Raw genomic sequence first — 17,011 nt, forward strand, 5'->3', positions numbered from 1 at the left:
ACTGCACACTGTTATAATACAGAAGCAATGCAAAATTGGTTAACCCGACATTGTTTGTGCGGGCCTTTCAGTGGGACCAGAATAAATTAGGAACTGCAAATCGAAGATATGCTGCATGAGCTTGGTCCGCTTTCTCACGAACCCATTTCCTGTATATCAGAGGTGTCCAACTGGCAGGCCACCGCTTGGTTGTGTGAGATCTGTAAGATTATCGAGTTCCTAAAATATGTGTTAACACTTGCCTTGTTTAAAAAGGCAGAGAATCTCATCCAAAGCAGTTTATAGGAAGTGCTTATTAAATATCGTGTAATTTTTCACTTGAATTTAAATGACTCCAAGGTCATGTGCAATACTGATACAATTTTGCAGCATTTTAGTGGCTGATTTTAAGTACTGTGATCCCAGTGTCAGTAGTTTTAAGTTTCTGGGTCCGTATATTTATGTGCTTATGGCGCACAGATTAGATCATAGTAGGGCACATATTTGTATTAGCATATTTTTTAAGAGTTCTGCTGTGTAGGATATAATGTGATACATTTCAGAGGAACATGTCATGTGCCAGAGATAACTCTTCATAACCACTGCTGCAAGATCCTACAATATATTTTTTACAAAGCTCATTTCAGAACTACTCTAGACACTGTTGAATGTCCAGTATACGCTACAGGTTCCTAAACATGTGGCACTGGTACTCAGTGCAGATAAGTGAGGAGTAATTAATGATAGCATAGTGTACTTGGTATAGGGACTTCCTCTGGGCTGGAGTTCAAGTCCTGGTAGGGTCAAGAAATATCTCTTCTCTGTGGGATTGTCGATACTCCAATAGACAACCACTGCGGTAGATAGAGTTTTATGGCCGTTCGGCTGGTCTGTCTGGCCAGTAGAAATAATGTCTACTGCGGTGTGTTGGCTAATGTTGCGGCAGCTGAGTTAATTGTCCAGTTGCCAGAAGTTGCGTGGTCGCAGAGCGTGGTTGCTGGAGTGGCGGCAGCTGTGCCAGTTGCCCGGTGTGTTGGGCATGACTGCCAGAGAGCCGAGGCAGCCGTCCCTGACACAGTGAAAAGCCGATGACTCCAAAGACTGATCGCTCTGGACTAGGTGTAATGGCTGACTGGCTGATGTGGTCACTGATGATTGCTGGGTTGGAGCTGCTCCTTTTATACCATGCTTGATAGAGGAGCGAAATTTGCAGTTGCTATTGTGAGCGCTGATTGGCTAGCACAGCAAGTGTGTATAAATACGAGTGCTGGCAGCAATGTGATTGGTTAGCGCGCGTGATGGTGAAAAATGAGCCGGACAGCGAGCGCTGTATAAATATGAGAGCTGACAGCAATGTGTAGCAATGTGCCATGGACTTGGGAGTGAGTGTTGACTGTTGATCGGCGAAACAGCATGATAATATGTGGGATGTTCCCATATCTCCATGTCCAGACTGACTCTGGGATCCATCCAGCCTCCTGTCAAATGGGTACTGGTAGCTAATCAACTGGAGGTAAAGTGGCCTGGGTGTGAAGCTGACCACTCACCAACTAGTGCCAAGGTAAAGAAAATTGTGGATCTATACATCCACTCCCCCATACGTCTTCATGGCCTAGTGCTTAATTAGTTAAGCAGAGGGACAACTTTACCTTACCAAGGTAATGGGACAATCAGCGTGGGTTGACACTCCCACCCCACAAAAGAAGTTGGATATGCAGCCTCGTATCTCAGATTATGGGATGGGAACCTCACTGACTTGGCATACAGAAACCATAAGTCAGTAACTGGTGGCAGAAGCCAAAGGAGAGGGAGTTCTGGAAGATGATCAAGACCCAAAAACAGGTTGAAGAGCGTGGAAAAAGAAGATGAATATTCTGCTTTTTATTACTTGATTTGCATACTTTCACTGTGGCCGGTTTTCTTCAGAGTATAATTTCAAGCAGAAGTAGGCCATTAACATTTCTGTTGTATATGTATGACTGATACCTGTTCACTAGGGTAGAGAATGCATGGTGTATAATATCTGTCCATGAACTATGGTAAGCCTTATTCCAGTATGAGATTTCTTTGTTGCATGTCAGTTAGGATCTCTTAAGATTCATCTTTTAACCAGCAGTGGTATTCCCAGAACTTTTCTATGAGTATCCTTTTGTTTGTACTTCAGAGCTGTACAGTGTTCTGTTATGTTTCTCCAGGCCATATGACAGCTTCGGAATGTACTAGTTATTTCTCAGATGACAGCAACATGTTGAATTCTCATGGCTCTCTGAAGGTAGTAACAATGTATGTTGTATGTTAGGGCAGTGTTTCTCAAATGGTTGGGTGGCAAATGTGGTCCATTAATAATTAATATTCTGGGATCCACCATGTCTTCTATTCACAGGGTACCAGCGGTTCTTTCCCCGGGGGCAAACTGGTTGGGGCATGAAGCTGACCACCCATGTCTAATGCTGAGGTCAAGAATGGTGGAGCTATACCTCCACTCAGCCATGTCTTCATGGCATAATGCTTAATCAGTTAAGTACAAGGCCAACTAACTTATTCATGGAGCCAAGTCCTTGAGAAGCTGCCAACTGTGCAGCTACTCAACTTCCCAGCATTTTATGGAACTCAAAGGTTCATTACCATGTTCACAAAAGTCCTTCACTGGTCCCTATCCTGAGCCAGATCAATCCAATCCATATCCCATCCTCTCTCTCAGATCAATTTTAATATTGTCCACCCACCCATGTCTTGGTCTTCCCAGTGGTCTTTTTTTCCTTCTGCCTTTCACACCAATAACCTATATGCATTCCTCTTCTCTCCCATTCGTGCTACATGCCCTGCCCATCTCATCCTCCTTGACTTGATCACTCTAATCATACTTGGAGAAGAGTGGAAGTTATGAAGCTCCTCATTATGCAGTTTTTTCCAGCCATAATTGTAAAATACTCTGAAAAGGATGAGCATCATTTTTATTGTGATGGGATGCAAGATTCAAAACATTGAGGATTACTGTTACAGAACACTGAAAGACTTAATATATGAAGCCATGTTCAGAATTCATTTTATTAAAATAATGTCACACGCACACAAGTTTATCACTAGTACATTTTTATTTATTCGCTTGGGGGGGGGGAGTCCAACTGGGTCCACTCGGCCCGGCGGCCACTGATAGGCCTATTGTAGCCTGTCCCGGGTGATTATGATGATGGAGAATTTGGTGGAATGAAGATTGCTAGGGGAATCCGAAGCATGTGGAGAAAACCCACCCCAGTGCCACTTTGTCCACCACAAATCCCACTTGACCAGACCAAGGATCGAACGTGGGCTGCCGCAGTGGGAAGCCAGCAACTAACCGCTTGAGCTATGGCACAGCCTTTATGCAAGAATTCTACTGTACAATTCAATTTATTACTACGACTATAACAGCTTTTATTACTTGGAAGTTTCCTGGCTTTTGGTTGTGCTAGTGTTCTTCTGTTTACTCTGCTCCAGTTGCCTTAAAACATATTCATAGCCCTGTTTACTCAACTCAGCCGTCTTATTGGGAAGGTCACTCAAGAATACAAACGATGCAATTACTCCTTTATTCCAATAATTCTTTGTCAGGAAGGAGATTTCTTCTACCTTTGGCAGTTCTGGCACCTGAAAATCAAAAAGATATGTTCATAAGACAGAAAGACATGCAATGGATCTGTGTGCCCTGTGTAGCTGAAAAATTAAATAAGTGAGGACAACATTTAAGTTCCTTCTAGCACACAACTTATTCACCTAAATTTTGGAGTTTTCATTTTTCTGTCTGTGTGTGTGTGTGTGGGGGAGGGGTTATCCAGGTTACCTAATAAAATCCCTTCCTTAGATTTTCTTAAGTGCTTAAAACAATGGAACAGTTGAAAATAGCTGACATTCATATGCTTTCTGTTTCCCCCTTCTTTTCCTTCCTCAAAAGAAGTGCATATGTATGCAACCGTCTAAGCATGTCATCCTGTAACATTTTTCTCACCTTGTAATTTAGTCACTTCAGAACTATGCCTCTCATGTTTCAAGAGGTTCCATTTTGTGAAGGGACAGATTTCTGCAAGAAATAAGTGTCTTGCCCTTTGGCACTGACTTGCAATGGAGGTGTACGATCAAGGAATTATTACTGAGGAGCTTCAAAAAAGAAGACACATAAAGAAGCCTAGGAAGGAACTTCTCCATGAGACTATTGTATCCCAAATAATGGATAATGAGATTTAATGCTTGTGACTGCGCTCTTTTGCACTTTGCCCAAGGGACTATGCAGTTACTGCTCACCAGCCTCCCTGTCATAATACTGAATTATTTCACCTGATCAGTTCTCTTTACCTAAAAGGGCACATTTTCAAACTGGGACTGACAGAAAACCCAACGTGTGAAAGGTGCCTACAAGAAGATGAATCAGCCACGCACATCTCATGTGATTGTGAGGCTATAGCTTATCCAAGATATCGCCACCTGGGTCGATTCTTCATGGAACCAAGTGACTTTTATGATGCCCCCATAAATAAAGTCCTACATTTCATTCGAAGTGTAGGTTTAATAAAGGGTTAATCCAAAGGGGAAGCACAATGGATCATTGAAGGTCGCAGTAGGAGGGCCAGCTTTTATGGCTCACCCCTCATACTCATACTCAGTTCTCCTTCCTTTCCATTTCCATCTTGTGGTTTACATACTATACTGATGCCATGGAAAGATGTCCCAAGGATGGCAGGGATGATGACACTCAAGGTTTCCCAATTTTTACCTATTCTATTTCCCTTTTTTGCCCCTCTACCCTAAGTCAACCAGCTCAACACATGCAACTAGTCAAGGTTACCACTGCTTACACTTGTGTGAACAGAATTCCTAGACAACTGGAGAGAAAGCCATAATACCTCCAGTGAGATGTACTGACAGATTCTCACTGGCTTACCATCTTATCTGCAACACATCCTTCTAAAACTTAATTAAAAGTTTCTAACATACACACAGTGCATTTATTTAAAAGCTCTTGTACATGACTGCTGGAGTTCAAGTCCTGGTAGGGTCAAGAATTTTCTCTTCTCCACATCGTCCATACTGCCTCTGGGGTCCACCCAACCTCATATCTAATGGGTGCTGGGGGGCATGAAGCTGACCACTCGCCTCCAGCTAGTGCCAAGGTGAAGGAAATTGTGGATCTATACATACACCCATACACTTTCATGGTGTAGTGTTTAATTATTAAAGCACAGGGACAACTTTACCTTTACCCTTACTGACAGATTCTAATCATGACACTTGCAGGATGAGGGAGGAACGGATGACAGTAGACATACCTACTGGTCACTACGGTACTTGTGTAGTGCTCAGCTGAGCTGAACTAAAGCAATTGTGTTTGTAGCTCTACAGAGCAGAGCATTATTTCAGCAGTGAAACTGACACTGAGTATACTTTTTTTTTTATTGCTAGGGGGGTGGGACTAAGTCCCTTGCACTGCGGCCACTTCTGGCCTATTGTACCAGCCCCAGATGATAGGTGAGGAAGATTGGCAGGGGAAACTGAAGTACTTGGAGAAAACCTGCCCCAGTGCCACTTTATCCACCACAAATGTGGTGGCTCAGGTAATAGTTGCTGATTCATGCTGCTGCGCGTCTTTAATGGCTCCAGCTTCCTGCATTCCTCACAGCGTGCAATGTAGATGCAGTGCATCTGCGGATGGTCTTAGTACAAGTTTACTTGCTAGACACAGCAAAATAGGACTACAGCAGTAACCATGAAGAGTTCTGACTTCTGGGATGCGACACAAGTTCACAACTGTTTTGCAGAACATATTACCTGCATTTTCAGGGTTGAAGAATGGGTCAAACAACCAGCAAGAAACATAGCCTTGTTTGCTTGGCATACTTTTCATACCTGAAGATGGAGGCAGTATATTACTCTGAAATGTCAATTAACTAGACTACACATCCCACTACTGTATCCCAGAAGGCAGTACTCTTCACAGCTGTCAAAACTGTAGAGTCACACAGGATGATGGGACAGAGAGCACGATACATGACCTAAATGAAATGTTATAACTGCTGCTTTATACTTACTGAAGTTGCTGTGTCTATTAGGCCTCTGTTATGTCATCTAACTTGAAATGTTTCCTTGGAAAAAAAAAGTTGTGTTCCATCCAAGATGGTTCCATTGAGACAGGAAATATAGTGCACTTCAGTTCCTTGTAGAATCTTTACTTATAGACAGATATCGTGTGATCATCTTAAGAGTTTCTTGCAAATTGTTGAGCTGCTCAAGCAGATGAGCCTGAGGTTCCTCTCAAGTTGGGTCACAGAGGAAATGTTCTCTGGTACTGGACAAAAATGAAACTGGATTGGAACAGCGAGTGGTCACTGAAGGGAAACTGAAGTTTGTGTTTTGCTAATCATTTACTTTGAAAATACTTCAAGTGCCTTGCACAGGATAGCAGGATTAGAGTTTCCTCTGTTTCTGAACAAGAACTTGACTACATAAACATAAGCTTTTGATAAAGGTGCCATGAATGTATACATAATAGAGAGCACTTTCAGCATCTGCTGTAATCTGAGAAAGTTTTATTTGTAATTTGTTAGGCTATAGGCTTGAAGATTCCACTAGCAGTTTGAATATCCATAGCCTGACCAGACAGAAGGAACATCAAACTTTTCCACCAGCAGCTCAATGATTTATGGGAAGGTGTACTACCATTAGACTTCAAACTGTATGCAGTTAGTTAAGGTGAATTTGAATGAAATTATTATCAGAGTTCCATAATCACAAGCACATCCTCTTTCTTTTTCATTAAGTTTACCTCAACAGGGACTTCCTTCACATATGGTGCTACATTTTTATAAATTTTTGAATAAAGTTCTGTTGTATGTTCACTGCTCTTCCATACACCTTCATCGATGGTATAATAAACCACACCACCAACTAAACCAACTTTAACTCCAAACCTGGAAAGAAAATAGTGATTTGTCTTATAATGATAATATTCCAGTATCAGCATAATTTTTAAGACAATCGAATATGGGTCATAATATTAATACAATATAAATTACATTACTTTCAAAACTACACTACTCACATAATCATTATCACCATTATGCATATTATCGTCTAAGTTTCCTACGTAGTCTACGCATATTACATGCGACCTCACTGATGCAGAATCTACTGTACTACCACGAATAAATATGCATCTCTCACTTAACCTATGAACGGATCCCTCAGAATTACGAGGCCATATTTTTTTCTTCTCAAGCAAGTATTCGTTAAAATTGTCTTTCACTGTGTTAGAGGAAGGCCACATTGTGTTCATCTATACATCATATGCTAACAGTACCAATGACAATGTATATTTGAGTATCAATATTATCTGTAAAAATTATAAAATGGACAGGGGAATATGCATACAAATTTTATCTAAATAGTCCAACTTGATTTTCGTTCCAAACGTTTAGTATTCTTATATTATGCCTATGAGTACAAACTGTATAAGAAAGAACTATATTTCATACATACTTTAACAAACGATATGCCATTTTACAAGCTTTCCTAAACAACCTTTCCTAACGGCCATTTATATCGATTTATAAACTTGCATGAAAGACGATATGAACCGTGCAATATACTTCTGCTGTTCATTCGACCCAATAGTACGATGATAAGCACAGAAAGTATACTTACCCTTGATTCTGGTAATACTCTCATCTGTGGGCGGTACTGACGGGAGCGGAGTTGATTTGGGTGTTGGTGTACATTTGTGTTTATTTCTGCCAGTGCCGGTTGTAATGCGTAAATTATTTTTGCATAAAGCCTGGTTTACTTGAGTTTCTGAGATTTATATGCTTCGGAAGCGCTGAAAAGTGTAAGTATATTCAACACGTCTATAAGTATGATGGACACATCATGTTTCAATAGTGAGGTCACAAACCGTGTCGATAAATATTCAGTGTTCGTTGGCAGTTTCAGCTCGTGTGCTTTCCTGGCTGAATCTATTATATTTGCTCATCAGTTCTATGCACATAATTGTTTAAGTAATTTTGCCTACTTCATAAGAACGAGTCGGTTTTGTCAGATTAGACCTAAAATGCTGAATCTTTCAACATAGAGAGAAGCATGGCGGATCGCAAAGCAGAACTTGAAAGGAAGAAGGCAAAATTGCAGGCCCTTCGTGAAGAGAAAGAAAGACGTCGAATTGAAAAAGCACAGAAAGATGTAAGTAGAACTTGACTTTTACCTTAAATTTGAAAAGAGAACTGTTTGAATTACAGTATACTAAGTTCATGTATGTCCATTTTTCAGGCCGAGGAGGTTGCAATTAGAGCTGTCAGTTCTGAAAAGGATCAGCGGAAGGAACTGGACCAAATGTTAAGCTCACTGGGTGTGGCACCGGTTTCAGATGTCCTTTCGAGCCTTTCCAGTCTGTCAAGTCTGACACCAGAACAGAGTGCAAATGGCACTCCTGACTCCAGCCTGCAGCTACATACAGCACCTCCTGCTGCCTCAAAGTAAGTGGTTGTTAATAAGTTCATGGAGAATTCTGATAATTGTCATAAATAAAATAACCCTAGATTTTAAGTAAAGGGTTTTAATATTTACTATAATAATTTCATATCCATCACATGGTATACTAACTATTTAAATGTACAGCGCTAAGCCTAACACCATAAAATAAAATATTCTATAATAATCTGGTATAGAAGGAACAAATTTTGAGCAAAGTTACCAGCTTTCATGAAATTGGAATTTAATTTTATTAAGTGGGTGGGCATGTGGATTGCATATGTTAGATTCAAGGTTTTCACAGGAGTGACTTTTGTAATGTGATGTAGTCAGGTAAATTATAAGACTTTTGCCTCCATCTTCAGAGTACTACCCTGCCACAGAAGACTACAAAAATCTCCAATTGTCAAAGTTATGAAGTGGCAGAAAATTATTTTTGTTTCTTGTTTATTATGGAATTTAGAAAAATGGCCTGTGTGTTGCTATCATGTCAGAATTTATATATTTGACATACTGGTATTCTGACATGGAATGTTAGGTGGGTCCCTTCTCACCATGGTATGGCGCATCCTCAGGTTGTAGATGGAGGAGACACCCTCTGGATATGGAGGGAAGCAGTGAATATACTGAGTAAGCAGTCACAGAGAGACAACAAGGGGTGGTCCTTCAGCTTGGGGGTTGAGCATTGGGCTCACCATAAAAAATAAGCTTTTTATGAAAATATTCAAAAAGCTTCGGACCTGGATGGATTCTGTGATTAAAGAAATAAATGGAAAAGTGTTGGGGAGAATATTTGGACCAAAGAGAGATGAAGTGACAGGAGGTTGGGGAAAACTGCATAATGAGGAGCTTCATAATTTATATTCTTCTCCAAGTATAGTTAGAATGATCAAGTCAAGGAGGATGAGGTGGGCAGGGCATGCAGCATGAATGGGGGATAGGAGGAATGCATATACGATATTGGTGGGAAAGCTGGAAGGAAGGAGACCACTGGGAAGACCAAGACGTAGGTGGATGGACAATATTAAAATGGACTTTAGGGAGATAGGATGGTATGGTATGGACTGGATTGATCTGGCTCAAGATAGGGACCAATGGAGGGCTCTTGTGAACACAGTAATGAACCGTTGGGTTTCATAAAATTCTGGGAAGTTTTCAAGTATCTGTACAACTGGCAGCTTCTCAAGAAGGGCTCAGCTCCATGAATGATGATGATAATGATGGTATTTAGAAGTTCAAAGATGAGTAGGCTTCCAGTGGCACAGCATTGATGCCAGGGTCAGTGTGTGCCAACTTGCAAGAAAGGAAGGAAATGGTAGACCGTAAACTACCAACATAAACAGTTAAATTAAATATTTTTATATATAACAAAATATGACATTAAGTTTTTTATTTAAACAGTTATGTACAAGACAGTGTTCTCAGGAGTAGGACATAATGATTTGAACATGACAATTTTTGCAAGTAAATTATGTATAAGTCAAGAATTAAAAACGTGTTCTGACTTGGGAGTTTTTGTGCTGTCCAGGTGAAACACATTCACTAGTGTTTCTTCATATTCCTTTATTGGACACTACATATTTTAGTCTAGGTGGCCATCTTGAGGTGTACAGGAAACCATATTACAGCGAACAGCAGAATCCGTAACCATAAGAACCTGTACACCTCAAGATGGCCACCTAAACCAAAATATGTAGTGTCCAATAAAGGAATACTGAGAAAGAATAGTGAACGACATTGCACGTACACAACACAAAAGCTCTTAAGTCATATCTATACAGTGCAACAGGATGCTGAATTATAACATAATTAAAAACATGTTTTGTTTATCAGTTGTATTCTTTATATTAACACTTTGCAGACCGGTGGCATATTTTTATGCCCAGTGCTTTTAAATGTGGTGAACCGGCGGCATATTATTATGATTTGAGGACATGTTAGATTGTAACACACTATACCTCACTCTGGCACCACCCAAATGAATGACTGCTACGTAATATTACTCCGGAATGTTTGGTTAGTAGGCAGTAACTTGACCTCACTGTTTTGGTTCCCCCTCCAAAGGAAAATGATCTTTGACCCTTCAAGCTCTTATGTACCAGGCAGGAAGTTAGTGCAATATGAATCAAGGACAGAAGTGGTTGAACACCAAGCAATCTCTCAGAGAAAAAGAAATATCTGACCTGTTCTCCAATGATCTATCTGATGTGCCTTGTGAGAGGAGTAGTGAAAGTGATTCAGACAATGGCAGTGACAGGGGACAACAAACAATTGTGGCCACAGACAATAAAAGTGAAAGTAGCTCCAAGGAAAGTGCAGGTAGTAAAATTGCGGGGACAGCCACATGGGGAAAAGTGGACAAAGCGCCTACTTTGGGACAGTTTACTGGAAACCCAGGGGTGAAACAAATTCCATTGGACCAACACAAGTGTCTGAAGTAGCAGAACTGTTTTTTGGAGATGTGGATACTCGTGTTGTGAATATGATTTCCACAATTTACAATTTGAGCATGGTTGATGTTCAAAGGAGACATGGACAGGTAAAGAAGTCTGTCTGTATTTCTGAGTATAAAATGTTCATGAAGGGAGTTGATAGAGTGATCAATGCTTGTCCTATTATTCTCTTCCTAGGAAAATAATAAAGTGGGCAAAGAAAGTTGCCTTTTGGCTTATAAATTGTGCCATTTTCAATTCATTTTTGGTTTACAAAAATCTAAATCCTGATTCAAAATTGAAATACAAAGCATTTCTGATGAATGTGGCAAAGGCCTGGGCTACAGACCAGATGGTGGCGGCAGAACCAGAGTCAGGCACAGACTTAGTGCTACCGGGCCCATCAACTCCGACCCCTCGCAGTCCTCATGTAGACACCCCTGGGCGACTCTCGGGTGATGTGCGGAAACATACCCTCGTGAAAATTGTGAAGAGTGAACATTCCAAGGGGAAGCATCCCTCTAGGCAGTGCTGTGTTTGCACAGTTCACAAAAAAAAAGGAGTATGACTGTCTACATTGCAAGTTCTGTGTAATGCCACTTCACAAAGGGGAATGTGTCCAGAAATATCACACTCTCAAGCACTTCTAGAAGCATTGGTAAGTGTTCTCCAAAAATTTTAATTCATAAAATTAGTTAGGAGATTTTATATTAATTTTTAAAGTGAACAGTGCACAAGTTAGGGTAGCAGTTTTAAAAATGCCGGTCCCCAGGGCGATTTAAATATTTAAATTGGCAGTCTGCAAAGTGTTAAACAGCCTGTAATTTCTGTGTATTTTCTGTCTAGGTAAAGTGAAGTGTGTAGTTCAGGAGAGTGCTTTCTGGAATGTTTGAGAAAGGAGCTTAACCTAATACCAAACCTAACCAAAAATCTTAACCTAACATAACCTTCATTTTATAGTTTTAGATGAACACTTAAGGCACCAGAGGCTATGTTATGTTAAGCTTTGTGGTTTCAGGTAGGACTTTCATGAAAGTTATTATTTTACAGTATTTTCCATTATGGAATATGTGACAGATTAGATTATTTCTTTGCTCTTGTGTAAAATTTTGAATTGTGAATGTTCAGTGTGTGTGGTATTAGATATCTTCAGTTCTTGTACTCTGAAAAGATACAAATTTTTAAAGTAAACATGTTTAGATATGCTGTTAAAAGCTATCCCTGTAACAGGCCATGGAGGCCCATAGGGTTGTGAGACATTGAGGCTCCCATATTTTCTAGACAGCCCACAGATGACAGTGAGGTTGTGAGCCTTATGTGCTGGCAGACCATGTAAAGATATGAATTTTTAAAGTAAATGTTTTTAGATGTGCTGTTAAAAGCTATTCCTGTAACATGTCATGATGGCCCATAGGGTTGTGAGACTTTGAGGCTCCCACATTTTCTAGACAGTTGGCTCAGATGGCGGTGAGGTTAAGTAAAGCTATCCCTGTAACATGCCATGATGGCCCATAGGGTTGTGAGACTTTGAGGCTCCCACATTTTCTAGACAGCCCACAGATGGTGGTGAGGTTGTGAGCCTTATGTGCTGGCAGACCTTTACACCCAAGAAGATTCCTGACACTTACTTCTGTCAGAGACTGAGTCGACCCTAGGGCCATTGCGTGGCTGGAAGGATTAGGTCAATTGAAAAATCCATGACCTCATCAGATACCATATAACAAACTTCCACCCCAACAGAAACATTCAATAGAGCTACAAGCCACAAACCAAGAAAACCATAAGGCAAATACATGCATAGTAACTATTCAAGGACACCCAAATGAAACAAATGGTTTACCCACATAACCTAGACTCTGAGGAACTACATAAGAGAAACAAACCAGCATACAGTGAGCAGTGGATTCCCTTAGCACAGCAACCTATACACTTGCTGATGGTCAGTTAGGCCAAAACATGTAGTAACAAAAAAGAGAAAATGGCGAGAGAATGAATATTAACCAATGTTGCACATGGATTGTAAAAACGTGGGGTGCAGATCTATGGAGTGAAACAAGATGCCACAATTTAATATTCTTAAATAAACTGCAAATAAATAAGAAATAAATTGGCCATTTGTGTATAAAGCATGTTGTTGCTGTATGTTATGTATGCACTAGCAGAAAACAGTGACCCTCAGCTCCCTTACTGAGTACTGTTCGCCAGATTATTATGTGTAGTCTATTTTTGTCACATCCTTGAACAGAATGGCTCACTTGCTGCTCTTCTCCATACAGTTTGAATCATCTGGTGAAAACTTCTGTTATTTAGCTGGCATTTTAATTAGCTTCAGGTGAGTAGAATGCAGTGTTAACTAAACAAAACAATGGCAGAGAATTGTGTACTTGCAGCAAGCGACGAGCCAGTCAGCTGAGTGTTGTCAGTGTGCAAAGTACCAATATTCCTCCACGTGAAATGGTCACATATGCCAAGCAGACACAGACTGTTTCCTCAGGCCATGAAAGGGACGGTGAGTACACGCCAGCTTTATTGTGTGTACGAAAGTGCACATTTGATTTTTATATGTGTGTACGTGTGTGTTCTTCGATTGTCAGTGTTTTGATTTTGTTTGTCACAATTATTGAAGAGCATAGGTACAATTTCCTGGACTTTATCCATTGTCTGACATTCTCTGAACCAGAATGAATCATTGTGTGAACTGGATCTGTCCCTGTCCCCTGATGAAGGAAAGATAAAAGTTGTCCCTGTGTTTAAGTAATTAAGCACTACACCATGAAGGCATATGGGGGAATGGGTGTATACATCCACATTTTCTTGGCCTTGGCACTAGTTGGAGATGAGTGGTCAGCTTAATACCCTGGCCGCTTTACTCCCAGGGAAAGAGCCCCTGGTACCCCTAGATGGACCCCAGATGACGATATGGAGAAGAGAAAATTCTTGACCCTACTGGGACTCGAACTCCGACCTCTTGGTCATCCAGCCTGTAGCTATCCCGGCTGACCTCCTAATGGCGGAGGGAAGGGGGTCCAGTCTGATAGATTCAATTGAATGGGTACCCTCCACCTGAGGATGGTAGCTGATGCAGCTCCTGAAACAGTGTGTTCTGTTTTTTAGAATATTAGACAATGGACAGAGTGCAAGAAACCGTTAATCTTTAATGTCATCATAATCGTGTAGAACTAATACATAGATACAATTTTTCTTTTTGTTTCTGTAACAGTTGTGTTGAATTTCACTATTTTATTCCTCTCTGATTTGTTTCCCTATATTATTATGCTGAATATATTTTGGGCATTGGACAGCGTCCACTGTAACTGAATGCACCCCTTAGAGACATTTGACTGAAGGAAGAATCTGTTACATGTAATCATACAAAATTACATCAGTTCATATAATATCCTCATGTTTTATGAAGTGCATAGGACATTGTCCTTCATTCCATGCAGATATGTGCTTGGTTTTGAAGTACAGGTTTTAATACCATACATTTTAACCATTTCCAGATTCTGATCTCTCTTGTTCTAAGCAATTAATTTTTTTTTTTTTTTTGTATTCTTCATTAATAATATTGGATTTAAAAGTTCACTTGAAGTTGTTAATATGATGTTCATGCAAGTTAAAATTGTGGAAGCCTAGGGACATCTGTCTTGTATTTTCCATGAACAGAAATACATGTCTGTCTCTGGATTGCTTATACTGATATTACTGAATGTGGTGTTCTAGTAATATAGCAAACCAGAACACTCATGGAGCACACATATGCTTTACCTGCTGCTTATGATTGATTTTCAATATAAAGAGCCATTTTCATGAAGTTGCAGCACAAATTAGTTTTGTTTAAATTCGTGACATGGGCAGTGGAACCTCGCTACCCTGAATTTAGAAATATGATGACTTACAGTGAAAGAAATTTGTGTATTGTTAAAAGCACATATTTGAAATAATGAAACTGGAAGCGATCACTTGTATGGTTTTATGGATGGCTCATAGGTCTGGGGTTAGTGGTACTGAGTTGTGTCAGTGTAGATTTTCTGTGTGCTCTTCGCATTGTTGGTATTTAGCTGCAGAGGACTTGATGAAAAGCGTTTAGGTGATCACAAGTGGACCTTAGAAGAGGTGATGAAAAATATTTTAGCAGCCACTTTTTGTTAACCATATGGGCACTCCCTAGTGGATAGAACTCCTTGTTTCATGTAATTGCAGCTCCATCTGGCGCTCACGGCCCACTGCACACTGCAAGATCAGTTATAATTTCTGCCAAGTTGTAGCCCCAAAGGTGGAAACTGCACAATTTGCCAATACATTGGAAAAGATTCAACTTTCTGAGCAGCACATTCCTGAAAGCCAAAATCATACAGTCCTGTATTAGGTGTGGAAATGAAAGTCATAGCGAATGAAGCTGGTTTGAGTCTGCTCGAGACCATGTAGATTTTGTGTTGAACATATCTGATTCAGGGCTGATTCTCGTGTTGCTCTTGCATTATCTTTCTGCTTACATGATTGTTAGTGCAATAAATAGTGTTCAGTAGCTGCAGAGTAGATCAACTTAATAATGAAAAGGAAGGATACTTTGCAGTGCAGTGGCTCTTCAGAACAAAATACTTCAGCAAGTTTTCTGAATAATGAGTGCTGAGACCGGTTTCAAAATCCCAGCAGTTTATATGGTGTTATGATGCTGTTTTTTTTGCAGTTCTTTGTTCCAGTATGGTTCATTTATTGTTATGCATTGATCAGTTTAAAAATTGTTCTATCTTCTTGAAGCATATTCTCACCAGAAACTCATTTAGAGAGGGATACTTAAGAGGTTCACACCTCCCAAGATTGTTTGTGATAGTGTCAGAATATTTTTTCCTGACAAAAAATATGTTAGAAAAGAAAGATGCTATGATACCAAGTATCATACTGTAATAATAATGAGTGTGCACTTGATTTCTTGTTTGCTTATGTTCACATTACATTCCTTGTATGATATATTGCAATCAATAAGATGCTATTACACACTAATATACTACTCTGTCCAAAAAGTATCCGACCTTGGGCCAGGAAAACGAAGTTCTGTATCTGGGTGGTTAAAGTACCTAATCCCCTTCAAAAGTAGGCCCCTTGTGACTCCACACACTTAGCCCAGTGGTCCTTCCATAGCTGGAAGCAATTCTGGAAGGCTTATTCTAAAATGGTGTGCAGCTTTGCCATCACGTTCTGTATGATGTCCTGGTGGCTGTCAAAACGGGAGCCTTTTAGCAGTGTCTTCAATCTTGGGAACAGCCAGAAATCATAAGGAGCCATGTCAGGAGAGTAGGGAGCCTGGCGAACCTGCAGAATGCCGTGCTTGGCCAGGAAACCCTGGATCAGGTGTGATGAATGAGCTGGGGCGTTGTCATGATGCAGCTGCCAGTTTAGTGCATCCCACAGCTCCAATCTCTTGCGCTGAACTGCATCACAAAGATGGCGGAGGACTTCTTGGTAGTACTCCTTATTGACAGTTTGGTCTAGTGGAGCATACTCATGATGCACAACACCCCGGTAATAAAAAAAGCAGTCAGTATCACTTTCACATTGATCTGAACCTGTCATGCTCTTTTGGGCCTCAGTGATGTTGGATGCTTCCATTGTGATGCCTGGACCTTGGTTTCCAGGTCATATCTATACACCCACGACTCGACACCGATGATCACAGTTTTCAGGAACTCAGGATCCCTGTTGGCGCACTCCAGCATGTCCTGCACGACCTCAAGGTGGAGTTGTTGCTGCTCTGGCAAAAGGAGCTTTGGCACAAATTTGGCCTCCACTCTTGGCATGCCCAAATCTTTAGTTAAAATTGTGTTTGCGGAACCTCTGCTGATCCCAACCTCATCAGCAACTTCCTGGATGGTCAAATGATGGTCCTCCATGATCAGTGCCACACTTTTTCCGTGACCTCAGCATTTCAGCTAGTTGAGTCTCCCGGAACGCTGGTCACTGTCCGCCAACATATGGCCATCTTTAAAGTGGTTGAACCACTCTTTAATTTGAGTGACCCCCATTGTGTCATCGCCAAAAGCCTGCTGAATTTTGCGGATTGTTTCTGCTTGGGTATCCGCAAGTTTCTGACAAAACTTGATGCAGTATCG

At 40.6% G+C, this 17,011-nt stretch overlaps 2 protein-coding genes across 13 annotated transcripts in view; one reads left to right on the forward strand and one right to left on the reverse strand.

The window, feature by feature from the left end:
* Positions 1 to 3,001: 3,001 nt before the first annotated feature.
* Positions 3,002 to 7,597, reverse strand: LOC111862526 (MICOS complex subunit MIC13 homolog QIL1). 2 transcript variants are annotated; one of them, XM_023848007.2, is made up of 3 exons: positions 7,486 to 7,597; positions 6,773 to 6,917; positions 3,002 to 3,606 (listed from the first exon to the last, which is right to left on the reverse strand). In XM_023848007.2, exons 1-3 carry the CDS (start codon positions 7,503 to 7,505, stop codon positions 3,397 to 3,399), a joined length of 375 nt encoding a protein of 124 aa, XP_023703775.1. In that variant the 5' UTR covers positions 7,506 to 7,597; the 3' UTR covers positions 3,002 to 3,396. The 2 variants fall into 2 exon arrangements, with proteins under 2 accessions (XP_023703775.1, XP_033606595.1); XM_033750704.1 differs by lacking the exon at positions 7,486 to 7,597 and adding an exon at positions 7,049 to 7,145.
* An 88-nt stretch (positions 7,598 to 7,685) lies between these two features.
* The window catches only part of LOC111862524 (cytoplasmic dynein 1 intermediate chain), a 63,084-nt gene continuing 53,758 nt past the window's right edge, over positions 7,686 to 17,011 (forward strand). For 8 of the 11 annotated variants that reach the window (XM_023847997.2, XM_033750703.1, XM_023848000.2 and 5 more), the window contains exons 1-4: positions 7,687 to 7,831; positions 8,075 to 8,181; positions 8,269 to 8,474; positions 13,292 to 13,410. In XM_023847997.2, the coding sequence (XP_023703765.1) occupies positions 8,083 to 8,181; positions 8,269 to 8,474; positions 13,292 to 13,410 (424 nt within the window). In that variant the 5' untranslated portion in view covers positions 7,687 to 7,831; positions 8,075 to 8,082. Of the gene's footprint in view, positions 7,832 to 8,074; positions 8,182 to 8,268; positions 8,475 to 13,291; positions 13,411 to 17,011 lie in introns of all 11 variants that reach the window. The other 3 variants (XM_023847996.2, XM_023847998.2, XM_023847999.2) reach the window with 1 other exon arrangement.

The sequence above is a fragment of the Cryptotermes secundus genome, unplaced genomic scaffold, assembly GCF_002891405.2.
Source record: "Cryptotermes secundus unplaced genomic scaffold, Csec_1.0 scaffold1084, whole genome shotgun sequence".
Classification (NCBI taxonomy): Eukaryota; Metazoa; Arthropoda; class Insecta; order Blattodea; family Kalotermitidae; genus Cryptotermes; species Cryptotermes secundus.